This window comes from Terrapene carolina, unplaced genomic scaffold (genome assembly GCF_002925995.2).
Source record: "Terrapene carolina triunguis isolate 2854851 unplaced genomic scaffold, T_m_triunguis-2.0 Scaffold231, whole genome shotgun sequence".
NCBI classification, from domain to species: Eukaryota; Metazoa; Chordata; order Testudines; family Emydidae; genus Terrapene; species Terrapene triunguis.
Window position 1 is genome coordinate 12,078,736 of NW_020664582.1, and position 27,041 is coordinate 12,105,776.

Consider the following 27,041-nt stretch of genomic DNA (forward strand, 5'->3'; position numbering starts at 1 on the left):
TTTTTTTTTTTTTTTTTTTTTTTTTTTTTTTTAAATACCCTTGAATGACAGTCCCTTGCAGTGGGAGGATGGAAGGGGAACCTGAGCCTTGCGGTTCTCCAGAACAAAAGCTGAGGAATATCTTCCTGGTGCCCTTTATCCAGCTGTGTGGCTGACCTCAGCTCTTTGCTTTCCTGCTGCGTTCGTATTGAAATGCCAGCACCTTTTGTGGAGGTCTTGATCTGAAGCAGTTGTCTGCCGATTTAATTTTGAGAATTTACTCCCGTATATTGGAACTTCTTAACTGCGGTAATATCTGTGTCTGTCATGAGAAGCCGACTATTTTCCTGACACACACACCCCCCAAATGGATTTGTGAGCTAATCTTCTGCCTTGATGAGTGTCATTCAGAGAAATGCTGCTGGAGAGCACACTTTAGAATTAAATGCGGTTGGTATTTTCTAACCTAGACCACAGACATTCCTTCCCACCCCCTGTTGGTTAACAGTAGGCTGGGATGGGACTTTATTCTCAGTACAGAATATTGTGCCTTCAAATACAATCATCAGTATTCTTGGGGTGGGGGGTGGGAAAGTGTGTGCATATAAATAAGTCTTTTTCTTACACACATGTGCATAGATATGAATGTGTGTATTATATATTTATATCCATATCAGTGATGATACTTGGACCTGGCCTAATGGACAGGGCATTTCCTCACTCTGTAGTTGAGTCATTTCACTGTGGCTGTTGTTTGATCTCAGCTGGAGCCACTAGGTACTATCTTGTTACAAATAATGAATAATAGCTCACCGTTTTTTGCGAAAGGCAATGTTGTAATACTCCTGCCACCTGGTTCCTCCTTATTGTCCATGTTGCTTTCTTGCCTAGGTTTGCTTGCTAGTTTATAGTTGCTTTTACACCACTCCTTTCTGTGGAGTAGGGGCTGGGAGAATATCTGACACGCCGACAGCTGCGTGATGTTTTCTGTGTGATGGAGACGAGTGTGTCACACTCCTTGCTGAATAAACAGACAGGCATGCCAACAAAAATGTAAATGAATCCTGCGGGTGAGGACTAGAACATGGGTCCCCAGCATTCCTAGGCAGCAGCGCTAATTGAGAGGCTTGAAAAGCTCACATAAACACTCCCCTCAGCTGCTCCCCACAGTTCCGTGGCTGGTCCGGAGCCAATGCAGAAGGCAGACTCACATTCCGAATGAAGACTAAGCATAAATTCTGTATTCTGTACATACAGCTACTTTTTTGGGGAGGAATCTCATATACAGTAAAAGCTTTGTTATCCGGTATATTGGGGGGATGGGGGATGCCAGTGAATCAAATATTTCGGTTAACTGAGAGTTATATTTACCAATGGAATACCAATTTTCAAAGACTTGGAATACAATAAAATATAAAATACAGTAGTACAGTATATAGGTATTCACCAGTCCAGTAGTAGTACTTCACTGCAGAGTGGTTGGTTTCTTGAAGCACTTAGGTGTAGACAGGTAAAGTTTTCTATACAGTAGGTTATCTTGTGACACTACATATCATTATGGGCAGCGTATGGCGTACACCCAGATCACTAAAAATACACTTAACACTAAACTGAACATAATTTAATCTTTCTTTGATGATTCAGAAGGCACTTCAGGATCTTGCAGTGCCTCAGGGTCATCATTATCAACATCAGTTATCACTGTAGCTGTAGAAGGTGTAGGAGATTGGGCTGAATCTGTAATGACCCTATGACACACCCTGGAAGCTGCTTTTTTGAATAAATCCCTGATATCATCTTGCTTACTTGTCTTCTGCCTCTTTTACATAAAAGTAGAGTGCAGAATGTGCAATTGCATAACCTCCTGGGCAGTATACTAGTCCCGGTTACTAGACTGAAGATTTGTATTGAGAGATATCAGAAATGCCAGTTAATAGAGTTTTCCGGTTGATAAAGTGCCGGATAACACAACTTTTACTGTATTTTCATCTGTTGTAGAAAAATAAACCTCTATATTGAAATTAAAATGGCAGCTTTCATCCAAGGAATTCAGGTCTCTTTACATACATTAATGAATTACACACACTGCACGTTAGGGAAGCAGACATCATTTATACCAAGTTGACAGGTGGGGAAACTGAGTCAGAGAGTGAGAGAGTGATTGCGCATAGGCAAGACAAGCAAGGCTTGAGTTAGAAACAGCTAATGCAGACCAGTCAAGAAGATGTTAAGCTCAAGCTGGCTCTGAACATGTTATAAAAAGAAACATGATGACACGGTCTTTGATATATTTGGTTTCAGTCTCCATTTCGTGCAGTAGCCACCTATCGCAGTCACATCCCTGTTCAGGTTTTCTTCAGACTTGTGGAAGTCCCAGTCCCTTGAGGCCAAGCAAAGATCATGGGTGTATGTGACCTGCCTGGTGAGAGTGTTCAGTAGGTCATTGATAAATACATTAAATAGGTGCCGGCACTTGCAGGATTCTGTTCTTCTGGATTCTCCAGATGCTGGTTTTGAGGTCTGAGACACAGAGGGGTTAAATGACTTGTCCAGAGCTATATAGTAGGTCAGCGGCAGAGCTGAGGCTAGCACCCAGGAGTGCTGACTCTCATATTCTTGCTCTAAGCACCAGATAACTCTTCCTTCCCAAGCCAGGAGTCCTGATTCCTAGGCTTTTTCACTGGATAAATAACTCTTCCTCCAGTAAAAAGTTTGGAACACGTCTGATTTTTTTTTTTTTGGTCATTTGCTATGAAAATGTTTCTTCCTAACTTGGTAAATTCTGTTTTTCTTTGTCTTTAAGTAGAAGATTTGGTAACAAAAATTTACATCGTCTGATTTCTATGCTCCCTACCCTTCTGATGTAAAGCTTTTATTACTATTATTATTATTATTTGTTTTATTATAAGAAGGTGGTTTGACAGCCTCAGGTGTTAGATAGCTTACTAAGTAACTTTTTCCCTTCTGATTATGAGGGATGTGTGAATAAAGTAGAACCATATTGATTCACACCAATCTATGCATCGACTGTGTGAGAGCCACTTGCAATTCCCAGCAGCACCAGAAAGCTTTGCAACAGGGAGAAATATGACCAGGCAAGTTGAGAAAATAAATTAAACTAGTGTCAACTTTTCTTGTTTCTTCCCTCATTATTAATGGATGGAATGGGGCTCGTTTATCAAGAAGAGGAAAAATTAATTGACACGGGCTTTAATATTATTATGCCTGGCTTGTCTGGTCACATTTCTTCATTTTTTTGAAAGGCATTTTATTACAGTTTACAGCGACCAGCTGCCAAAACTATTGGTGTAAACAAGAAAGCAGGTGCATAAATAATGCTACAGTGGAACTAGAGGTTTTGTGCATCTAGGCTTAAGTAGCTTAAGTAGAGGAGAAAGGAGAGGCATAAAGCAAATACAGATTAGAAGATCAGATACCAAGAAATAATTTTAGAAGGGAATGTGGCACTGTCTTAATATTTTGTCATTATGTAGCCATGCCTCTCAAATGGATATTATGGGGTGGTTATTTACGTCCATCAGAACATCTGTATGTTGGCAGGTGGATAAACTCTGGTTTACTGGTGATGGAAGGTGGGGATCTACCCTAGGCCTGATCCTGCACGGTGCACAGATGACGTGGTGATGGGCACGGTGCTACGGTTGCCAGGTGTCCGGTTTTCGACCGGAATGCCTGGCCAAAAAGGGACCCTGGCGTCTCCGGTCGGCACCGCTGACCAGACTGTTAAAAGTCCAGTTAGTGGCACAACAGAGCTAAGGCTCTGCACAGCTCCTGGAAGTTCCCACCCCTACCCAACCCCCTGAGCCAGTGGTGAAAATGAGCAAGCAAGTGAGGGTGAGGAGAGCAAGTGTCGGGGGCGGGGGGGGAATGGAGTGAGAAGGGGCGTGGCTTCTGAGGAGGGGCGTGGCCTCAGAGGAGGGGTCGGGCAAGGGTGTTTGGTTTTGTGTGAGTAGAAATTTGGCAACCCTACGCGGTACAAATGCCCACACAAGGACTGTGCAGCTGCAGAGCGTTGCATGTATGAGACAAATGCAAAGAAGCCCGATCCTGCATTAACAAAAGCACTCCCATGCAACTGCCAAGTTATTCTTGCATAGCAGCAGAACTGAGAGCTGAGAATTTATTACACTTATTTGCATGCTGAAGATGGTGCTTAAATCCATGTCTCCTCTGATATACACTTTCTCCTTTCCATGCTCTGCTCTCTTTAGATTATTGTGTGGTCATGGAAGAGGCTTGGTGATTATAGTGTGTATTATTTGTATGACAGTAGCCTTTAAGGCATGTCTGCACAGGGATAAAAACCCCACGACTGGCCTGGCTCAGCTGACGTGACCTCACGGGGCTCGGGCTCTGGGGCTGAAAAATTGCTGTGTAGATATTTGGGCTCGGACTGGAGCCAAGGCTCTGGGACCTTGCAAGAATGGAGCTCCAGCCCAACCCCAATGTCTACACAGCAAATTTTAGCCCCTTAGACCAAGCCCCATGAGCCCAAATCAGCTGACCCGGGCCAGCCAGGGGTCTTTTATCCCTTTGCAGACGCACCCCTACAGGCCCAACTGCTCTAGGTATTGTGCAAACTCTTAGTAAGAGACAGTGCCTACCCCAAAGAGCTTACAGTTTAAATAGACAAGATCGACAAAGGGTGGGAAAATACAAGTTTTACAGATGAGGAACTGAGGCTGAGAGATAAAAGTGAGTTGCCCGAGTTTATAGTGAGTCTACGGTAGAGGTGGGAATTGAGTCCAGCTATCCTAACTCCTAGTCCAGTGCCTTAACCACAGGACCATCTGTCTTTTATGAATTATTTCTGGGTGAAGATTTTATTTAGTATCAGGGGGTAGCCGTGTTAGTCTGTATCTACAGAAACAACAAGGAGTGCCACCAGACTCCTTGTTGATTTTATTTAGCTTATTCTCAGCAGAAGTGCTTAACCTCAGTTGCTCTCTTGCACTAGAGCACAACCTTGTTGCTTTGTTGGATGCATGGACTTGTAAGGTCAAGACCTATATGTCCTTGTAAGGTAGGAAAGTACCTTTAGCACACTATGCTGCTTTCACATAATTTCACAAGCTCTGTGTGTGTGTGTGTGTGTGTGTGTGCGCGCGTGCATGCGTGTACATGTATGTAGGTCTAGCTACACGTAACTAAATATACGTGTACACAGAGATAAACTCTTGACCATACCAAAACTTTCTACTAACAGGCAAGAGAAAATAGCTGTGTCTCATAACAATGGGTGTCGTCTCGGCTTTATTTCACCAAAGCTGACACAAACCCTTTCCAGTGATGACAGAGGTGTGAAATATAGCTGACTTCTAGTGTGAAAAACCCAAACACAGCACACAGGAGCATGATTTTCTGAGCAATTGACACTTAGCACTTATTTATACTTCTGCTGATTTTAAATTGTTTTAATCTTGTATGGCTTCTGTCATTTACTCCGAACGGTGTTTCTCTTATTTGTGGGGTACTGTGATAGAATGTCACCACGGAGTAACTCTGTTTAGCTACATAGAACTGTGGGTGGAAGAGGTTCTATGAAATGTACTTGGGATAAACAGGGTTCTGGATCAGTGACGGATTTTCAGTGCAAAAGATGCTCGTTGTTGGGGCGTGGTCAAAGCTCTCAGACATCCAGGCCAGGGCTCTGCAGAGGTGTCAGAAATGTTTGCAGTGAAAGTTGGAGCTGCTTGAAATTTTGAGTGTGTTTTGGATTGTGTTAATGGATCTGTTTCGTCAAAATTTGCTCTCTGGTGTGAATTTTGCACTTGAACCCGGTTCCCAGTGAAAGGAACTCTTTTGCAATTTGCCGTTTGAAATGCTTGCCTGTTTTCTGTGTGAAAAGAACACTTTCGTCAAATAAATTGCCTGAAGCCAAACGGTAATAATTTTTTTGTGCTAAACTTTGAGAGCTATATCACCCATCTCTTATAGATCTTGTGAGAAGGCTTGAGGTTTACAAGGTTCTGCTGTTAGCATTGTAACCTGTTTGGGCCAGGGGTGATCATTTAATATATGTTTGTACTGCACTTAGCACAATAGGACCTTGATGTGGTGGCCTCTGGGTGCTACTGCAAAATAAAAGTAAATAATAATCTAAATAATGTTATTTAGAGTGCCGTTACTTTAAACATCTGGCAGTCCCACAGCTCCATTCCCTGATATGCCAGCTAACCACTTGGATTCAGAGGAAGTTGCCTTGAAACCTATGGGCTATCTTGTACCCTTAGTCTCTGTACTCCAAGCGTCATTAAGAGTAGTACAAGAGGACTGAGAACACAATTATTCTTAATGCGGAGGGGGATGGTATTTTCAAGCTTAAAATAAAAACTCCTCTAGCCCATTTTTCTGTATTTTCTCATGAAAAGAAAATCTTCCCAATTTAATAAGTTGAATTTTCAGCCATAAACATATGGCCTGATTTTCAGTGATGCTAAGCATCTGCAGCGCTCATTAAAGGTGGCTGCAAGATGCTCAGCCTCTCTGAAAATCAGAACCTCCTGGAAATCAAGAGTAGATAAACCATAATGTGTTGAACAAGCTAAGTGGTTTTATTGGCACTTCATAATAGTCATCAACCGTCATGAGGACTTGCTGAGACTTACAAGTAAGTTACCATCTTAGACTGCAAGGGTTCTCGATTTAAAGAAAAAGAGCTACAAAAATTATTTATCCACTAGAAGGCACATTAACAATCACCTTCAAAAGCATTGGTATCTTAGCTTATTTTCAGAAAAGGTAGACTGAATGGGAGACACAACTCAGCTACATTTTTTTGAGAGACTGAGAGGAAGAGCAAGATTATTCTCTAGATAGGTAGTATAGAATCATAGACTTGTAGGGCTGAAGTGGTAATCTAGTCCATCCCCTGCACTAAGGCAGGGCGAGCTATACTAGACCATCTTTGACAGGTGTTTGTTTAACCTCCAGTGATGGGCATTCCACAGCATCCCTTGGTAATATGTTCCAGTACTTAACTATCCTTAGAACCCTTCATCCTCCCCTCCACCCCCAATTTTTCTGACCCGCAGTGAGCTGGAGCTCAGTGAATGTGACATAAATATCCATTCATGTGAATGCTTAGCCTTTCCAAACCAGTGTACAGAATGAATCTAGAGGTATTTGCTTTTGTCTGTGATAGTGTATACTACATCAATCAATCCCCCTGAAGAAGTTCTGGGCCCAATTTCAGTGTCTATCAACAGCCATTGACCAATATATGAATGGGATTAAATGATTTTTTTGAGCAGATGATAAAGGAAGGTTTTTTTCACCTGAAGGTCACGAATCCTGTCGCTGCTTCCTTCAGTGATCTCACTTGGCTCAGATGCTCTCATCTGGGGGCATTTGTTTCCTCCTTTATATATTTCCCCTATTCTTTGTCTTTTCTTTTACAGAAAGGATTATTCAAATGAATATTCAGTTTTATTCATTTGAATCAAGGAGGGGAAAAAAACCCAACTGTTTGACTCTGTTAAATGCTTATCTCTTAAATAGAGCTTGTTAGCTTCCAATAATAGCTTCATTCAGGAAGATGCAGTATAATTTCATTTTAAAATGTGTGCTCCTTGACAACCGGAATCCTATTTATGTCACCATTTTAAACAGCCTTCTTTGTTTTGTGTTAATCTCTTTCGTACACTTTCCATGGAATGTTTTTTGTTGTTGTTGACTCTTGGTACCTCTCATAAGAAATAATCAACTGTTTGAGCCAGAAAGCTTTAGAAGAGTTTGGGTAATTTAAAAATGAGTGTGTATTCATTATACTGACTAATGGGGCATGCATACAGTAATATTTTTCTTATGCAGTTGTTAAAAAAAACCAGCTACCAACTTTTAAAATTTTATTTTAAATATACCGCAGATTATTTCATGAGGTTTTGATTCCGGAGCCAATGCTCTGTTTGGAGTTTCTGCATTTAAAATATGATGTGATCTCTTGGTGAATGTCCTGTGGATTTTAAGTGGCTGTACATGTGTGAATTATAATCTACTGGATACTTTCCAATTAATTAAAAATGTCAGTGATCATAAAGCGAAGACGTTATTATGAGCACAGTGCCATTGATCCTATTGCACTTTGCAAGCTAGAGGCTTGATCCTGCAGATGCTGTAAAACATACAGCACTTGTTGAAATGTCACCACCTCTGGGGTGGAGATTAGCTGCAGGAGAATTTGTGGCCATGTCTGATGTTTAGTATATGGGTGAGGTGGAGGGCAGGAACAAGCCTTATGCTTTGACAAGTGCTATGTCCATACGTAGGGTGACCAGATGTCCCGATTTTATAGGGACAGTCCTGATATTTGGGGCTTTGTCTTATATAGGCGCCTATTACCCCGTCCCGATTTTTCATATTTGCTATCTGGTCGCCCTGTCCATAAAGAGCAGATGGCACCTTGATTTTAATGGCTGTTCTAGAGGTTCCATGCTTGAACTTAGCCTCCAGAGAGGGACCAACTAAGTGGCTAAGCAAGTTCCAGGGGCAGTAGATATTACAAACCCAGTGCTTGAGTCCATCCCTTCCTTCTTGTTTTGTTCTGACATTGGCCCTCCAATATGGGTTCGTTCCCTATAGGAATGCAGCAAAGTAAGGTGGTTACTCACTGCAGGGAAATAAAAATAATTTTTTTCATTTTCCTCAAGGGCTGCTACAAATAGAAACTAAAAGAGGCATGTGCAGTTGTAAAGTGTTGAATTCTTCTAATAGAGAAAGAGAGATTATTTAGCACAGGTTGCCACTTGAAACCTATGGCGGGCTGTAGCGTGATTTGAAACCTATGTACTTCAGTGATATGGGTTTTTTCCTTTTAAGGTTTAAAATTTCAGGTTAATGCCCATATTACAGGAACTTGGGTAACATATTACACTGGAAATTTCAGCTTTGATGCAACTTCCTGATGATTATTTTTAATCGAGGGCCATGGTTTGGGGTTCATTTAACCTTTGTTTCTACCACAGTGATTTGTTTTGAAGCCCGAAGTCACAAGAGTAAATTCACCCTGTGCAAAGGACGGGCATTAGGCCTATGTACTACTGAAACCCTGGAAGTTGGACTTAGATGGTGGTGGCCCTTCAGGACAACAGTGAATGTCACCCATAATGAGCTGATGGTCCCATCTCAGCTTTATAATTCAGAACCCTCCTGTCTCCCTGTCCTGCCATCTAGCCACTAGCGCACAGTCATTCTGCATTCTTCTTGTTTTCCTTTGTTAATCATCACTTTAATTCATTGCAGATGATAATGCATCCACTAGGTAAAATGATTACACAGTTAAGGAATAGCATTTACTGATAATTAATTGTTTCATTGCTTCTTGGCTTTTCCATAAGAAGAAGAAATAAATGTTTTTAGACATAATCAAGTTTGTTTTCTCTCATCAAGCCAGATAGACAGGCATGTTTGAAATGGTGTAGCTCTTTTAAAAACCTGCAAATGAGTGTTGACACCATTGGATTGTTCTGTTATTTCGATTATAAAACCTGTAAATCCAGAAAGCTATATGTCTATCTTCTTTAATCAGACAAATCATTTCTTCATAAACCTGCATTTCTGCCTTATGGATGAGGGTGGGAAGGAGTAACCTGTTTCCTAGTTTGAACATGTAATGATTTTGGTGGGTTTTCTGGTGGAGTTATGCATATTAACTCTAATCTCCTGAAAATTCCCCTTCTCTTCTTGTTACTTGCCGTGAGACCTGAAAAAAATCGAAACTGAAATCCTCCACTGCAATATTCGCTAATGAGTTACTAATGATGAAGATGTTTCTGGAACTCAAACAATTAATGACTTGCAGAACTGGACTGGACATTTCATTCTGCTGGGCAAAACTGGTTCCCTGTGGTGTGCTGCTCTAATAACACCAATAATTACTTAACACAGTGTGGGTCCCTAGATTCCTGGGATGTCATGTTTAGTCCGTTAACCACAAAAATTTTAGTTGCAACTGCAGTCCTGCGTAAGGAAGAATTAAGCAGAGCAATTTAGAAGACAAATAAAGGGACCAGTTTGAATAAGATGGTTCAAGATGCTACATGCTTGAAGTACTGAGTAAAATAGCTTTCTGAACAAAGATGCAAAGAGAAATCTTTGGATGTTAATGTAACATAATAGTCAGATGTTGTGACTTCTAGGATATTTTGAAACCATTTTGAGTTGTAATTTACCTAAGGAGAGGTGTCAGGGGGAAGCATTCAACAATATTAAAATTACTCTGTGTTCCTAAACCAATCAACCGGTAGGTGCTTAAACCTTGCTAGTTCACTCTAATCACTGAGAGACCCATTGAGAATAGCAGCTTTCTGTGAATTTATGAATAAGCAAACACACATGCACAACTTCAAGGGCACTGTATTGCAAAATGTAGTTTGTTCACTTACTCTGACAAGCACAGTTTAGTTTTAATTATTTGCTATTATGAAGTTTTCTAGCAAATGTACTGTGTGTGTTAAAGCAATGGAGGGTGTGGTAATAGAAGACTTCACTCGAGCAACTTAGCAGTTGCAGAATCTTTGCTGAGAATTAAAGTGAGGAGGGCCAGGTTTTGGGAATGAAGAAACAGGTTAGTGGATGCAAAGTGAGAATTGGCAAGGTTTGGACTGTATTCCCTCATAACCAGAATCTCTGGGTTTGTAACATGCAACGGGCTGGATTCTCAGTTAGTGTTAGTATAGCTCCTGGAAGTCGTCAGAGCACCATCAATTCATGCCAGCTGAGTATCTCCCCCAGTGTCTGTGTCTGTGAACAAGATATTTACTTTCACACGTGCAGCTGGTTGACTGGTGCAAAACTATTTATGTAAAATAAACTAGACAGTTGTGAGCTTATTTATCTCCCGTCCCTTCACCGTCATTTTGGTTTGTTTTAAAACACGAGTTGCAATGGGCTTATGAGTGCAGCATTCATTTCTGTTCATATAGTATTGTGTGCTGAAGATATATCCTTCCAATATCGAAGCCTAAAAGACTTTTCTTGGTACTAATTTGGAGTTTGGGGTTGTTCTGTTGTTTTATTGGGAGCCTTCATGTTGTCTTAATAGATTTTGATATTTATCCATTGAGTGCTTGAAAGAAACACGGTGGTGCTTTGTGGGTTTGGTTTCTTTCTTTTTTTAAGAAAAGATGGGTGAAAATCAATATGCATAGCTGTAGCTGGCTGCCAAACTTCTTTAGTGTGGAGTGTCTCAGATAGCATGGACCCAACAGAGTAAATACAGTGTATAGCTGGCGGGCAGACAGCATGCATCAAACAACCTTAAACTGGCCCAAATCCATAGCTCCTTTGAAGCGGCAGTAGAGAAAAGATGAGTGATCAGATCAGAGGTCTTAAACTTTAATCGTTTCTTAAAGGCCTCCGGATGTCCTGATGAGGTATTTGAGGAAGTAATTCAGGAAGAAAGGGACAAATAACCACCTCCAAATCTTGGCTGACCCTTAGGGTTCACTCTGTCAATGTGCTGAAAGGACAAGCCAGGACCTGCTTTGATCCAAGAAGCACTTCTATAGTGACGGCTTCCCTGTGAGAGCAAAGCCAGTATCTTTTGACCCTTATAAATAACAGATGAGTAAATTTTTTGTTTGCTCAGAGGCAAACATAAACAGAAAGTGCTGATACATGTTTGTGAAATCATTAATTTTTTTATTCTTGCTGCTAGTGGTGTTGGGAAACGAGGAATCATTTTCTCTCCCTTTTTGAATGTTTGTTCTTTGTCGCTTAATGAATCAACCCTAACGGAGAAGTCTCTTAGAATTTAAGAAGAACTGAACCTAATAGGGTTCCATATAAATTTAACAGGGTTCTGTATGGATTACTCCAAACACCTATAAAATGTAATAGAGAATTATTTCTGTTCTCTAGGTTTTTGATCCATCCAGTAACAAGGAAATAACTGTCTATAACATTCTATAGGATGGATCAAAAAAATCTATAGGAAGGACAGAACCCTATTAAATATCTGATATTTTGTCTCATTCCTGTAATATATAGGAGTGTTCCATAAGGGCACAATAGAAAATGTGTGTATTATTAATTATTTGTATTTCTGTAGCTTCTAGGAGCCATAGTCCTAGACAGGACATCATTGTGCATGTGTGTGTGAAAGGTGACAAAAATCCAAACTGCCCATAAAATGCCATATTTAAATGAAGCCTCTGTTGTTTAAATATAATTAATATTTTCCTTATACTTTCCTTCTTTCTCTCTTTTAATAAATAGGATTTGGCTTCGTAACTTTTGAAAATGAAGACGTGGTGGAAAAAGTCTGTGAGATTCATTTTCATGAAATCAATAATAAAATGGTAAGTTTTTCCAATATGCATGTCAGCAGTAGAGAAATCTCACCATTTATCACAAAAACATGCTGTGCCCGTGTGGTCCTTTGGGAAAATGTTCTCCATAAAATTAATTGTTTTTAGACATCCTGTGTCAGATGTTTGTCTTTATAGTGGGGTGAGCACCGGGTTATGAATTTCGCTTATTTAGCTGTTATTTTTCCCACTAACCTGAGGGCATATAGGGAGGTTTTCATTACTCAGGTACCTAGTAATTGTCATACTGGGTCAGATCGGTGACCTGTCTAGTGTAGTGTCCTATCTTGGCCATGGTCAACACCAGATACTTCAGAGGAAGGTGCACCTAGACAAAATGGGATTATCAATAGGGTTGCACAGGTGTATCAGAGAACAAGAATTTGACTCAGCAACCACGGGGGTGAAGATGATCCGAATCGGGCCACTTGATTATTCTCAAATGTCATCATCTTCCAATAATCCAAGTTCTTGTCTCTCTTCTCCTGATTATCCCACTTTCCCCAATCTTCCCTATATAACATTTTGCTATTGGGAAGAGGAGTAGAACCCCATTTATGGCCACTGGATGGGCTTCTCAACACAGGAAAAATGACCGGAGTAGCTACTGCAGAATAAGCTAATTCAGATCAATTTCCCTGTGTAGACAAGCCCTAGTGCTGCTTAATACTGTAGCTGCCCACCAGAGGGAGCCAAAAAGAGTCATGGTGCACTGCTGTCAGCCTGCTACCATGTAACCTCATATCTCTTTGAAAGCACCTCCAGATCCACCTGTCCTAATTCAGGAGCAAGACGACTCCTGAAGTTCTTCTAAAGCCCAGTCTCCTCCTGGGTAGAGGGTTGCTCTGTCAGCAAAGCCACCTAGACAGATGGGAAAAAAAAACATTTGTATTTCAATCAGTGCAATAACTTTGATATTTTCAGTTAAAATATTCTTTTCCCTTTGTCAAAACATCCCTTGCTTCTCAAACATGTATTCAGATATGCATTGTATAGTGGTCTGATATGTGTTCACAGACTTTAAATTCAATAATAGAGCTTTTAGTGTGGATAAGATCAAAGCAATCTCCTTAGCATATGCTAGAGGCCTGATTCAATATTTGACTTGCTAATTTTTCCCAGGGCACTGAAATAATATTCTTCATATTGTTCCTCACTGCAATGTGCATCTGAAATGAAAATAACATCTCCTTAGCATTCTATATGTTGAGATGTCAAGCTCAGACTTTAAAGGTGGGGGCTGCACAAAGAGGTGACGGCTCTTACTTTGGGTCTGTTAACTTTAGTGCACTTTGTGTCTATATTAGGCTGTCTTTCTTAGACTGGTTTATTCAGAATTTTTTCTTTTGGCCAATTACATTTTAGTGTTTCCCACCACTGTAGCCACCAATGACCCTTAGAAATGCAGAGTGAAACAAATATGGGCTGAAATAATGCCCCCATCCAAATGCTTATTCTTTTGTATATTAGCTAAATGATGTTCATCCTAATAAGCCATCCGATTAATTGTTTTTCTTTAATAAAAAAAAAGAAGTTAAAACTAAAGGTAAAAGTGTTGATTTAAATGAGTGCAAGACTTGCCAACTGGTGAAGGAAAAATAGTCTTTTCATATCCCTTTCTGCAGGGCTTGCTTTATTTCCCAAAACCCCAAACTGGAAACTGCAACAAATCAGTCTTGTCATGTGACATCAGATCACTTGTGTAATAGACCGGGACTTGGAAATCCTTTCCATGCCAATGCACCTTCACCCCATGTCACAATGGCCCTCTATGCAGATGTTTTTATATAATAAAGACCCTAATCAGGATTGGGGGCCACTAGGTGCTGTAAAAAAACACAGAGGTAAAATAACTGGCTCTTATATAGCACTTTTCCTCAGTAGATCTCAAAGCACTTTACAAAGGAGGTTGGGGAAACTGAGAAACAAAGTGACAAACAAAGTGACTTGCCCAAGGTCTCACCATTGGTCAGTGGCAAACCTGGAAATAGAACTCTGCTCTCTTGAGTCCCAATTCAGTACTCTATCCACTAGCCCACACTGCCTCTCTCTGCCTGCCAAGTGACAGTGGTAAAGATTCATAGAAAACAGTTAAAGTGAAGGGCGTGCTCTGCTATAGCGAGGGTATGGTGATTAACTCCTTGTAAGAGCATACCCACAGGAACTTTCAAACCCCTGGCAGAACGGTACCTCTCACCCCGTGACTACTTCGTTTCCTTAATAGCCTCTTATCTTTGTCTTTGTCAAATGATTTTCAAAAGTTTGAATAAATGACATCAGCCAGTTTTCCTTTATTTGCTGTTTTGGTGATCTGCTCAGAGAATCTTAATGGACGAGAGGCGCATAATTTTCCTTCACAAGAATTCATGCTGCTTTGTCCTTTTGTCACATTGATCTAGGTGTTTTGTTGTTCTATTTTATAATTATCAGCCAGCAGTGGATGAAATGTGAAATTTGGAATGATGCAGAAAATATCTGGGAGATTACTTCAGTTATTTCACACTATGTGGTTTTTCTTAGATTCAGATTCTTAGCTGATGTAAATCAGCATTGCTCCCTGGATTTCAATGCTGGCCCTCAGTGAGCTACTTAGTGTAGTACAGATATGAGATGAAAAAGAATTGTGCGGTAGAGTCCAGTTTAACTTCAGCGATATCACGTTGGCAGGACAAAGTGAGTGAGCGGCCTGAGACACTTCATTTGATGCATTCTTAGTGAAATGTCAGTTTGTTGTAGAATTTCAAACAAATTGCATGTTTTTTTTTTTGCTGCATGTGTGCCTTATGTATTTACACATGATGGGGAGATTTTAAAAAGCACTCAACCTTGGCCTAATTCTGCTGTCATTGAAGCCAGTGGAGTTTCACTATTGACTCCATTGGAAACAGTTTTAGGGTATCACCGATTCTGCAGGCATAGAGTTAGGTCAATGCAGGGTGCTTCTGAAAATCCCACCCTTTAGAATCTATCGTGATGCACATTTTCCTGCAGACATTATTCTTGCTAATTGGATACATTGGCATCTGTGGAACATTCCTGTGTCTGTCACAGGTTCTAGCAGTCAAACACAGACACACACACTGGTATGTAAGCCATGCTCTCACTGTTGCCTTGGCCAGTCTACAAGTGCAGGGCATTGGTTAGGAGGAAGGACCTGAACTTCTCAGTTCCTGCAGTTACTCAGCAGTTTCTCATTCCCTGGGGGGTTTGTACAGTACATATCCCGCAGTGGGTGTGATGTTGCTGCACCCCTTCCTCCTGGCTTCAGTGGGGAGTAGGGAACAGTTTTCAGCTGGCACTCAGCTTCCCTATTAGAGCTGCCCTTCTGGCTTTGGTTGCATGCAGTCCTGTCTTCATGGGCAAAGCTCAGTGGCTTTCCACACTCCTTACCGACATTCTTCTAGGGACTGCTTAATTTGCATGTTCTCTTCCTGCTCCTTTCCCCACTATGGTAACACCAGAAATTGGCCTCTGTATTCAGCAGTGTCCATCTTATTGTCACAGCCAGGCAGCGGTCAGCCAAACCTAGGAGTCAGAGCCAGAGTCTGCAGTCATGAGACAGGAGTCAAGAGCTGGGTAGGTCAGGATACCAGGAGATCAGAGACCGGAGACACACTGGAGAGCAGAACCACGAGTCAGATGCCAGGAGTCACGCCGGGTCGGGATGCCAGGGAGCAGGAGCAGGGTGGAGCCCAGTTGTTCAGCCACTTTCCTGTTCATGCTCCTGACTTAAGTAGGGCCAGTGGGCCAATCAGCCTCTCTGGGATTCTGTCAATTGGACCTCAGGGGCAGAGCCTCAAACTGGGGCTGGTCTTCATGGGTCCCAGTTAAGCAATTGTCAGCAGACTGCCAGGTGGAGGGCTGGAGTGCGGGTGCTCCCAGGAACCCTGCAGACCCAGATTCGAGACTTACCTGCTTCTCCACTTCCATGTATTTCAGAGGCTAGCTGGCCAGCTCCTCCCCTCCTGACTTCTCAAGACATCTTCTGACCTCCCTTTTTGGTGTTGCTGGAATAGACACTCCTCCAGTGCTGCTGTTGCCATATTTACCGGGCCTGTAACCCTATGAGGCTGAGATACACCAGACTAACACACATGCCTCCCCTTTGGCAAGAACAGGGCTGCCCAAGGAGAGAGGCACAAACTAGCCAGCTACCCCCTGGCGGTGCTGGGATGCACAGTTAAGAGTATGCAATGTCCCCTGAGCCTTGCTCCAGAAGGCAGTTCAAGGAAAAGGAGGACCATTCTTTAGGGGCAAGAGCCCCCAGCCTCTAGTTCACCAATAACACTTACATTTCGGCTAGCTTCCGGTTCTGCTGTGGAATTTTACCCAGCTATTCTCCCACGCTCCCTGGGTGAGGAGGGGCTGGGAGACCTGCTAAAGGAATCCCAGGTTTAGGGCCTGTTAAGGAGAGAGGGGGAGAAAGAAAAAGGTGGGGTGGATGAATATGTCATTGGAGCTTCGCATTGAGCTGGGGATAAAAAGGTATAGGCTGTTGTTGTTTGGTGTCATGGATAATTAAAATGAATCCTTACAAACAAAACATGTCATACCTACTCCGTCCATGATACGAAAGCCATGATGCTCTGAGCATCTCTTTTTGGTCGCTCCTTTCACTGCACTAACTTAAAAGCTGCCCACGAGAGAGTAGATGATGCATGATGTAGGCACAGGACTGAGTCATTGCATTGCTGATGTGTCTGTGGATGAATTACCAGATCCAAAAAAGAGAGCGAGAGCTGGTGTGTGGGTGGGAAGGGGAGCTGGCGCAGATGCCTAAAGATGACACACAGCTAGTTATGGAGCGCTGGGAGAGTACTTAACTTTATCAGCTAGAAATCCATCCTGGGCTGACCACTGGGCAACCCACTGGTAAGTGTGTGTTATAGGTCCCCCTGCGTGCCAATTTGCAGAGGATACAAGTTGTTGCAGACCCCATCTACAGAGCCTTGGTGCTTAAGCTCGAGCTGTAGCAGCTCATGCTTTGAGTTCTGGAGGTCCCCTGGTCTGTCAGCGAAGAGGGCAGCCATCACTACTGCACCTCCAGATTTAGCAACTGAAGTTCATAATGCTGAGATCTCTCTCTCTCTCTCCCATCTTCAACAAGTTGTCATTCTACATAGTGGGAAAATGAAGGTAACTTGGCTACTGTTGTTTGTGAGCCTATTTCTAGGTTCGCTTCTCACTTGTAAGCTAATTTTAGCTCACCCATTCTGCTTCTGTTGCCATTTATAAAGCTTAGAATGTCAAACGCAATAGTAAATGAGTAGTATGAAAGCGAAAAAGAAAATGCCAGAGAGGCATTTAATAAATGACGTGGGAGTAAGATTTAATAAATGTACGTGGGAGTAAGATTATCTCCAAACGTTTAAAAACAAACCAATCCCAGGATATGCTTTTCCTAAAGAAGTAGGCTATTTTGCAAATAGAAACAGAGCATGTTGTCTGTGTGGGGTGTAAGGGGTGGGGATATATGGTGGGGGTGATTCTCTCTCTTTAAAAAATAATTTTGCACAGTGGTGTAGAATGCAGTAGATATTGGTATTTATCATTTATGTTGTGGTAGCACTTATTTGACCACATCTGGGTTCCATTATGCCAAAGGCTGTGCAGCCCAGGGCCGGCTTTAGGCCGATTCAGCCGATTTGGCTGAATTGGGCCCCGCGCCAAGAGGGCCCCGCGCTGCAGCTCTCCACCCCACCCCCACCTCACTTCCCCCTCCTCCCCTCCCCTGAACGCTCCGCCCCCTCCCCTGCAGGCAGCACAAGGTAAGCTGGGGTGGTGGGGGCGCGAGAAGGGCTCCGGGGAGGCGCGGCCCGTTCCCGCCGAGCACGCAGGCCCCAGCGGCTCTGGCCCGGCTCGGGTCCGGCGCGGTCCCCGCGGCCCGGCCCGGCCCCCGCGGCGCGGCTCGGGTCCGGCCCGGCCCCCGCGGCGCGGCTCCGGGTCAGACCCAAGCCCGGCAACCCCGGCCGGAGCGCAGCTCGATTCCTGGGGGCGGGGCTTGCAGCAAGCCCTGCCCCCAGGAATCGGGCCCCGCTCTTGCTAAAGCCGGCCCTGGTGCAGCCAGAGAATAAACGGTCCTTGACCCAAATAGTTTACAGTCTAAAAGTTAGAACAGGTGGATCAGGGTGGGAAAAGGGGATTGCTGGCTAACAAAAATAATAGGATGCTTTATCATAGATGAATACACACATTAGCTATTGAATTTCTCCCAAACTTCTGTGTATCCTTCATATGTCCATAAAGTATAAGAGAATTTAGCACTTTGGAAAACTGGCCCTGGTTTGACAGCTCTGGAGGTCCTCTGCCCCTGCCGCTTCCCCCCGATAACATGCACAGCAAAGGCGGCAGCAAAGGTAAACTTGTCCACACTGCCACCTCTGTTTAAACCCTGTCCTTGGAGGAGGTACCTGCCTCTAGGGATTAGCCAGAGTGGGCTGTCTGGTTCTTGGGCTCTCTGCTGAGACTGTCCGAGAGGTTGCCACACATGATGGATTTTTTTTCACTAGAGGCTTGATTTGAAGTCAGGGGAAGGACTCTGACTTCAATGGGCTTTGGATCAAGATTGAAATACTGAAATGTGGCTAATTCATCCATTCATTAATACATAGGAACCACCAACCGGCATTCTGGTGGTGGTGGTGGTAACTTTCTGCTCTGAAGTGGAATAGATTGAAACTGCCAACCTAGAAGTTAGCTGTACAGTCCCTGAAATCCAACCACCAGATAGTGATCAAACCTGCAGACAAAGTGAACACTATCTTAGTCCTTAATCATGATGACTAAGTCAACAAGGCTAATAGACAACTCTCTGGCACTACTGAGTCTATCAAGAACTAAAAGAAGACCTCCCCACAAACACCACAGTTCACACATGAATTTAAAAATACTGTGAAATCCTTCACAAACAACTCTACAACCCATCCCAGGGTTCTACATGCTTCCCAAGATACACAAACAAGGGAACCCAGGCAGACCCATCATATTGGGCCACGGCACTCTCACTGAAGGAAAATCAGGACTGCATAAAGGGCCAACTTGCTCCAAGACACTACTGACTTCCTCCAGAAACTAACAACCACCTCTAGAACACCATGCTTGCCACTATGGATGTCACCTCCCTATGCACCAACATCCCTCACCATGACAGCATCGCTCCCTGCCTCGCATACTTACAAGATAACATGGCTGGCTCATTACAGAAGCAGCTTTTCCTCTCTTGGAATTGACACCTCCTCATCTATTATTGGGAGTGGACTACATCCACCCTGATTGAATTGACCCTGTCAACACTGGTTCTCCACTTGCGAAGTAACTCCCTGCTCTCCATGTGTCAGTATAAAATGCCTGCATCTGTAACTTTCACTCTATGCATCTGAAGAAGTGAGGTTTTTACCCACGAAAGCTTATGCCCAAATAAATCTGTTAGTCTTTAAGGTGCCACCAGACTCCTTGTTGTTTTTGAAGATAACGTACAGCGCTCAAAAATCCACCCCAAAAACATTGCCAAGATCATCCATTTCATCCTCACCCACAACCTCACATTTAGCAGCAAACATTTTGACCAAACCATGGGAACAGCCGTGGGTATTCAGATGACTTCTCAATATGCCATCCTCTTCGTGGGCCCCCTTGAGGAAGAATTTCTGGATAGATGCACCATGAAGCAAGTGATATACCTGAGATACCTACGGTGAACTTTTCATCCTCTGGACAGAAAACCTAAACTACCTCATAGATTTCTGAACACCATGATCAGTTTCAGTACTGGAACTCTACAAATGACTATAAGAAACCCACAGATCACTACACTTACCTCCAAAGATACAGCAAACACCCCAGACACACCAAAAAATCGGTTATCTACAGTCAGGCACTCATATACTACAGAATTTGCTCCAAAGAGAAATTCCAGGATACGCACTTAAACATGCTTATTCACTAAATAAGGACACTCCACCAGACAAGTAGATCACATCATGAAAAGGACCCCCCAAATGCCCCAGGAGAACCTGCTTCAATAAATGGGAAAAAAAACCCACTGACCAAACATTCCTAGTTGTCACCTGTCACCCCACACTGGAACCCATACAGGATATCGTCAAACAATTACAACCCATACTTGGTGGGGACCACATCCTGAAAAAATCTTTCCTGACCCCCCTCTTTTGGCCTTCAAACAACTCCCCAACCTCATCATCAGAAGCAAACTCCCCACAGATCAGGACCCACCAACTCAAAGTGGCACCAGACCCTGCCAGAACAACAGATGCAAAATCTGAAAACACATCTTCACTGCTACAATGATCAATACCCCCACAACACAGCTCTCAAGGTTCTTGAGTCCTATACATGCCTATCACAACATGTGGTGTACCTCATCCAGTGCCTTAAAAGCCCCAGCAATAATCATGTGGGTGAAGCCAGACAATCACTATGGTCTCGAATGAACTCATACAGAAAAATGATAAAAGACCAAAACACCACATCACCCATGGGCAAACGCTTTTCACAAAGCAATCACTCCATATCTGATCAATACTCGTCCTCAAAGGAAACCTGCACAACACCTTCAAAAGACGAGTCTGAGATTTAAATTCATAACACTACTGGATACCAAAAATCATGGACTGGCTTCATGGCTCATTACAACCATATGTAACACATACCTACCTGCTTACTCTTAATGGCCCACTTCAGACGCCTTTTCCATAACGGTCTCTTATTGCCTACTCCATTTCAAGTGGCCTCCTACAACATGTTGCCCCTTATGCTTAACAATCTGTCCCAATTTATATTTAGTTCAGACACTGATTTCCTTCCCCAGACCTGAAGAAGAGCTTTGTGTAGTTTGAAAGCTTGCCCCTTAAATCAACATCAATTGGCCCAATAAAAGATATTAACCCACCTAGCTTGTCTCTCTGCTATCACGGGACCATCCTGGCTACAACAACTCTGCAAACAATCTAGGTTATAACTGCCAACCTAGAGGGTAAAAGCTGTGTGTCATTTGCAATCCCCTAAGCTACTCAGTCCCCCTTTTTAAAAGCTGTGGTGTGTTTTTAGTAGGTGTAGTAGAATAGTAACCGGAGTCCCCAGCTGAAATCGCGGTTCTGTAGTCCCCAAGCATAATAAGCAGTAGTGACTGCCCCTAAGAGCTTATAATAACAATAGACAGGACAAGACAGTGAAAGGGTGAGCAGGGAAACAGAGGAGAAGAGACTTGTCTGAGGTCACACAGCAGGTCAGTGGTTGAACCAAGAATTCCATCTAGAACGCCTGCCTCCCATACAGTGCACCATCTACTAGACAACACTGCCTGTCCTGCTAATATTTTACTTCCGCTCTTTGCACTTTATTTTTCTTCTCTGTACGCACTGTAGTTCTGAATGCATTTTAATAATGATGAATGTAAAAGATACTAAGATTTATTGTAGGTGACAATATGCCCCGGGCTGCTTTACAGTCGAGGAGTGCAGTGTGGAGAAGCAGGCTTTCTGGGCACAATGTGGAAAATTGGCTCTTTACAGGGTTTGTCTTCAAAGAGACTTACCAAGTGGCCTTGCCGTCAGTGCACACACATCATCTGAGAAATGGTTGGTGATTTAATGTGGCCATAAGGTTGCAGTTGGGTTGTAACCTTGGCTTTCCCTTCAGACATGTAAAGGGACATTTTAAAGGCCCACAGGTTGAAGGGAGATAGCAAATGGAAAGTTATAGCCAAGCTAAGTGATAATGACTAGGACAGGAGAAGCCCTGCTTCTATATGCATGTAAATATATTTAGTTTTTGAGCAGTCTTCTATTCTGTTTAGTGCCTCAATAACAACATTTTGTCCTTTTCTAGTACCTTTTGTATGAAGATCTCAAAGCGACCACGTTCGTTATGCTCAGCAGCACTCTGCAAGATAGGTATTATCACTCCCCATTTACACATGGGTAAACTGAGTCTCAGAAAGGTTTACGTGACTAGATCATGTATCAAGTTAGCGGTAGAGCCAGGAATTAAACACAGGAGCCCCAACTCCAGTCCCTAGCTCTAACACTGGGCCACAGTGGCTTTTGATGTGTGTGCTCCTTGTAGAAGGGGACTGTCTCTTCATTATGTGTCCATAAGAGCATAGCACGATGGGGCCCCGACCCTGAATGAGGTTCTAGGCACTACTGTATTACTGCTACAGATAATGTGTGCAGCTAGGATGCCACAGATCACATCAAGCTGCAGCAAAACTTGGCTTCTTATCATGATCTCACATTCCAAAATTGCTTTCACCAGGCCGTTGAGCCAAGTACATTGCTAATGGTTCTGGGAGATTATATTACGCCACTGTTGTGGACTGCAGTGTGAAGCATCTGGCAGTAATGATAGGCACTGCCTGCAGATGTATTCTCGTTCAGGCTGGTTGAAGGCCTGCAGGAGAGGGAGTGGGGGAGGCAAGGCTGGAGTGAAGTTGTTTTAGAGGCGAATGCTGTGGGATTGTTCAGGTTTGTCTGTTCTCTCAGAGATGCGCAATGCCAGACAGCAGCTCCCTCTGAGATCACAAGGCGGTGTAGGTCTGAGTGAAGGACACTGCAGAATGCCTGTAACTTGGATGCCTTCCTCCAAAAGAAAGACACAAAAAGACAACATAGACATGGTGCATTTAACTGCTGCAGACTATGCGATGTGCTGTGATTAAAATGGGTTTTCAAAGCCTGCTGGATTGGGGTGGGAGGGGAGGGGGCTTGCCAAGGGGGACACAGCAAAGAAGAGGGACTGCTCCAATGCTAAGACTTGTCAAGTACTTTATTGGACAGATTAGAGTGATCTATCCCAAGAAAATATGGAAGATGTTGTTCCATTCTGTCCTGCAGTCACTGACCTCCCTGTCATAGTCTGAGCATCTATTAAGTGACTAGTTATTCCATACTCCCCACCCCTGGTTTGCCAAACTTTGAAGGGCTTTTAAAAAAAACACATTTCTCTCTATTCCCTTATGTAAATAGACCTTTACAGCATTACTAGGTGAATATAGATTTTAGTATTACATGAACAGTAGTTGCGGCTTGCAGTTGCCTGAACAACATGGCATCTCAGAGGTAAACTAATCCAACTTGCTGTCAATTATTCCTTGCTGGCAAGACAAGGTTGCCTTGTCTTTGGGTGGTAAGCAGTTTTTTGTGCATTGTGAATACAAGAACACTCCCTCTCCCCTGGCTGCCTCCCCCAAAATAGCTCTGGTTTCTTTGGTAAGTTGTAGCCATGTTTTCCTGAAACGTCATGGTGTTGAGAGCTGACAGCTCATTTTGTTATGCTGGGTACAACAGGCTTTTCACTCCCCATCTTGACAACCCATGGTTCCAGCAAGTTTGCCTGCTCAGTCCTGACCCAAGAATACTCCAGTATAATATTAATTCTCAAGACCAGACTAAACAAAAACAGTGAATTTTAGCTTCTCTGCTATTTTCGCCTTCGAGTTAAAACTTCCTTTGTTCGGTAACTGAACCTGAAGAACATCCCGTGTGCAGGGAAGGTGCCAAAATCTGGAGATTATTAAGGTGAACTGCAAACGCTGAAATGAAGAATTTGTTTAATATCCAGATTTATGGGCCGATTGCCCACATTAACCAGGCAGTTGGGAGTGTCCTAACTTTGAAATATCTATATATATTCCCACTTTGTGAAATCCACTGGCACTTCCCAGTTCAGGAAAAATGTCCTAGATTGTATCATGTAATGTCACTGATACTACATGGTTGTCTTCAAATTCGACATGGTTCAGTGGATTTTATTTGATCCCAGCATGAACCATTTGCTACATGATGAAGCATGGGGTAGGTAACCAACTGCTCTGCATTTCTCAGGTCAGCGTACAATGGTAGCTTCTTCTGGCCCGGGTTGGTAGTGACCAAAAGTTGTTACCATCTGATGTCCATTCAAGGACTTGTGTGGGATGAGTTTGGTAATCTCCACTGAGTTCCCAGTGAAAAGGTCTCTCTTATCACAAGAAAAGAAAAACAACTCTGCAGCTGGCAATGACAGACCTTTCCGCTGCAAGTCTCAGCAGAGAGGTGTGGTGACATCAGCATGGAGAGCGAACTACCGTCTCAGGCAGGGCACTAGCCAGGTGAGCTGAGTCTTGGGATCTATTCTTGGTCTAGCTCCTGATCCACTGGAGCAAGTCACTTCCCCTCTCGGTGCCTGAGTTTCTCCATCAGCAAAACAGGGATAATAATACTTTAGCCATTTTTTGTAAAGCAGTTTGAGATCTATAGATGAAAAGTGTTCAGCTGTCGTTAAAGGTGTTCCCTACAAGTCAAACTGGGACAAATTGACAGAGCAATGCAGGGAGAGCTGATGTTGCCACTGCTTGTGCTACACACTCCTTTGTGGTAAGAGAGTTAACCAGGGTTGCCAATCCAGCATCTTGCATGAGTATTAAATCCCCACCCAGAAGGATCCATTCCCAGCTCAGGGAGGAATGCTTAATCTCTTGAGATTATCTTTAGTGTTGATTGGGTATGTTCATTTGAAAGGTTTTAAGAGTGGCATTTCCTCTCTCCCCCCCCACCCCCCCGGTGAGTTTTTTGTTTTTAATTCCAAGTTAAAACTTATTTGCAGCTTGCTAACATTCTCCTTATGTCCTTGTGGGCTGTGAAAATCATAAATTAAGATCATCTTTCTGAAACCAGCGGTAGTCTGTTTTGTGGCTGCAGAAGCTAATTACTGGGTTATTGTTTCTAACGGTGTTAATCCAAACTTCATTTTCCTCTTAATTGTTCCTCTAGCCAGGCTAGATTGTTTTTTATCATTCTGAATATTTGCAATGAAAGCTGCTCTGAGGTGTAACCAATGACTCCGTGACATTTTGAGCAGTGGTGAAGCTGAAGAATATGATTGAGAAATGAAATGATACACCTCCACTGATCACTCCACTTGAATTTGCCTGAGGAAATTGAATTGGGCATACTCCTGATAAATAGCCCTCTGATTAAAAACAAACAAAGGGAAGTTGCAGAGGTGGTTGCTGAACTTTTTCATCTAGTACTTAGAGAGAACACATGAGAACGTGGAATTGTGTTGTGTACTTGTTGCCTGAAGAAGGATCCTTGCTTTTATAGGATGATCTGGGAGCAGGGAGGAAGTAACATCAAGGTTTTTTTCCATGGCCATTCGGGTTTCAACAAGAGGGATGACAACTGTGGGCCACAAAACTCAAATTCATGGGAAGCCTGCCACATTGCATTTAGACTCGAAACTCACTGGAAACGTTATTGAAAGGTTATGTCAAAGATTATAGCATTTTGCTTGAATTTAGGGTGAGTTTCCCATTCCAGCCCTTCTGGTCCTCCTTAAAACTTTCCACTGCCATGATGCCTACAAAAAAAACCTCAACAGTGGCTAGGTGGCTGGCTTGCTATGACCACTGTTTTTAGGAGGGTGTTTCATTGTTTCCTTGTGTTTCCCCCATCTGTTGTATCCACCTATTGTCTATATTCTTTAACACTGAAATTGTAAACTCTTCCAGACAGGGGCTGTCTCCGTTGTGTTTGTATAGTGCCTAGCACAATGGGGCCCTGGCCTCTAGGTGCTTCTGTAATACAAACCAATAATAATAAATGATAAGTTTCCCGCGAGCGTCACTTTGAATTTAGGGGGGCTAGAACCTAAATCTTAATGAGAACTTTGTGGAGAGTAAACCCTTATGAACTGAAATGGAAGCTGATGGTTGCCTGAATTGCTGCGAGGTGAAGCAGCCCTCATTAAGGGCCACTCCAGATAGTGCTAAGAAAGTGGGGGAATTCTGAGCTTCATTCCTAACTACCACAGTAATCAGGTTAGTGTCTTCAAGTGCAGGGTTGAATTTGTGGGAAAAGAGACACTCAGTCGAGCTTGGGGGTGTGGTAGGTCCGGTTCTTCTTCCGTTTGATCTGTTTCTCCATTACTTTATTTATTTATTTATTTATTTTGGTCTGTTTCTCTTATATTTATCTAGATACTTGTATGGTCCCTATCTCCATAGTATCTGAGTATTTCACAAACACATGGGAGCCAGAGAAGCATAAGGCATAGAGGGATTAAGTGACTCTCCCAGGGTTATACAGTAAATCTGTGGCAGAGCTGGGAATTGAAACCCAGATTGTCTGAGTCCCAGTCCAGGGCCTTAACCATCCTCTTCTCTAGATAGATGCAACATACACCTCCAGAGGCCTATGCTGAGATTTTGAATTAACAAATGTGGAAGGATTTTTTTCTTTTTTCCTTCTCTTTCTGTCTCTTTCTTTAAAAGAGACTACTGTGAACCCTATCACTCAGTCTGGTGACTATCCATGAAGCTCTCATTCACACAGCCCATGACATTGTGAACCAATAAACATTTTGAGGAGAAGGGAAGAGGGCAAATCGCCGTAAGTTGATCCCTCTGTGCTGCTCTAAACAGCAGGGAGGCTGAAGCTATGAGAACAGACCCATTATTTAAAATGGTGGGAAAGTCGCTTGCTTGTTTCTCCCTCTGCCTGTGGATGTATTCCTTCACTGAGGACTCACTGCTACCATCACCATCGCTGAAGAGAAGAGGAAGGAATACACTGCTGGTACTGCCATGGCCTTGCCTGAGTTTACAGGACATGCAGAGAGCAGGTGTCTCCATTTCAGATGCCTCTCTTGTTCATAATGTCTGTTTAACCTATTTTGCCTGCCTCCTTTTAAATCTTTTGCAGCTAGTCTCTTCAGTCACCCACAATTCATATATCC

At 43.0% G+C, this 27,041-nt stretch overlaps 1 protein-coding gene across 1 annotated transcript in view; it reads left to right on the forward strand.

Moving 5' to 3' along the window:
• The window catches only part of MSI2 (musashi RNA binding protein 2), a 382,621-nt gene that overhangs the window by 279,644 nt on the left and 75,936 nt on the right, over positions 1 to 27,041 (forward strand). The window contains exon 9 of the mRNA XM_026656594.2: positions 12,217 to 12,299. Within this exon, the coding sequence (XP_026512379.1) occupies positions 12,217 to 12,299 (83 nt within the window). The remainder of the gene's footprint in view (positions 1 to 12,216; positions 12,300 to 27,041) is intronic.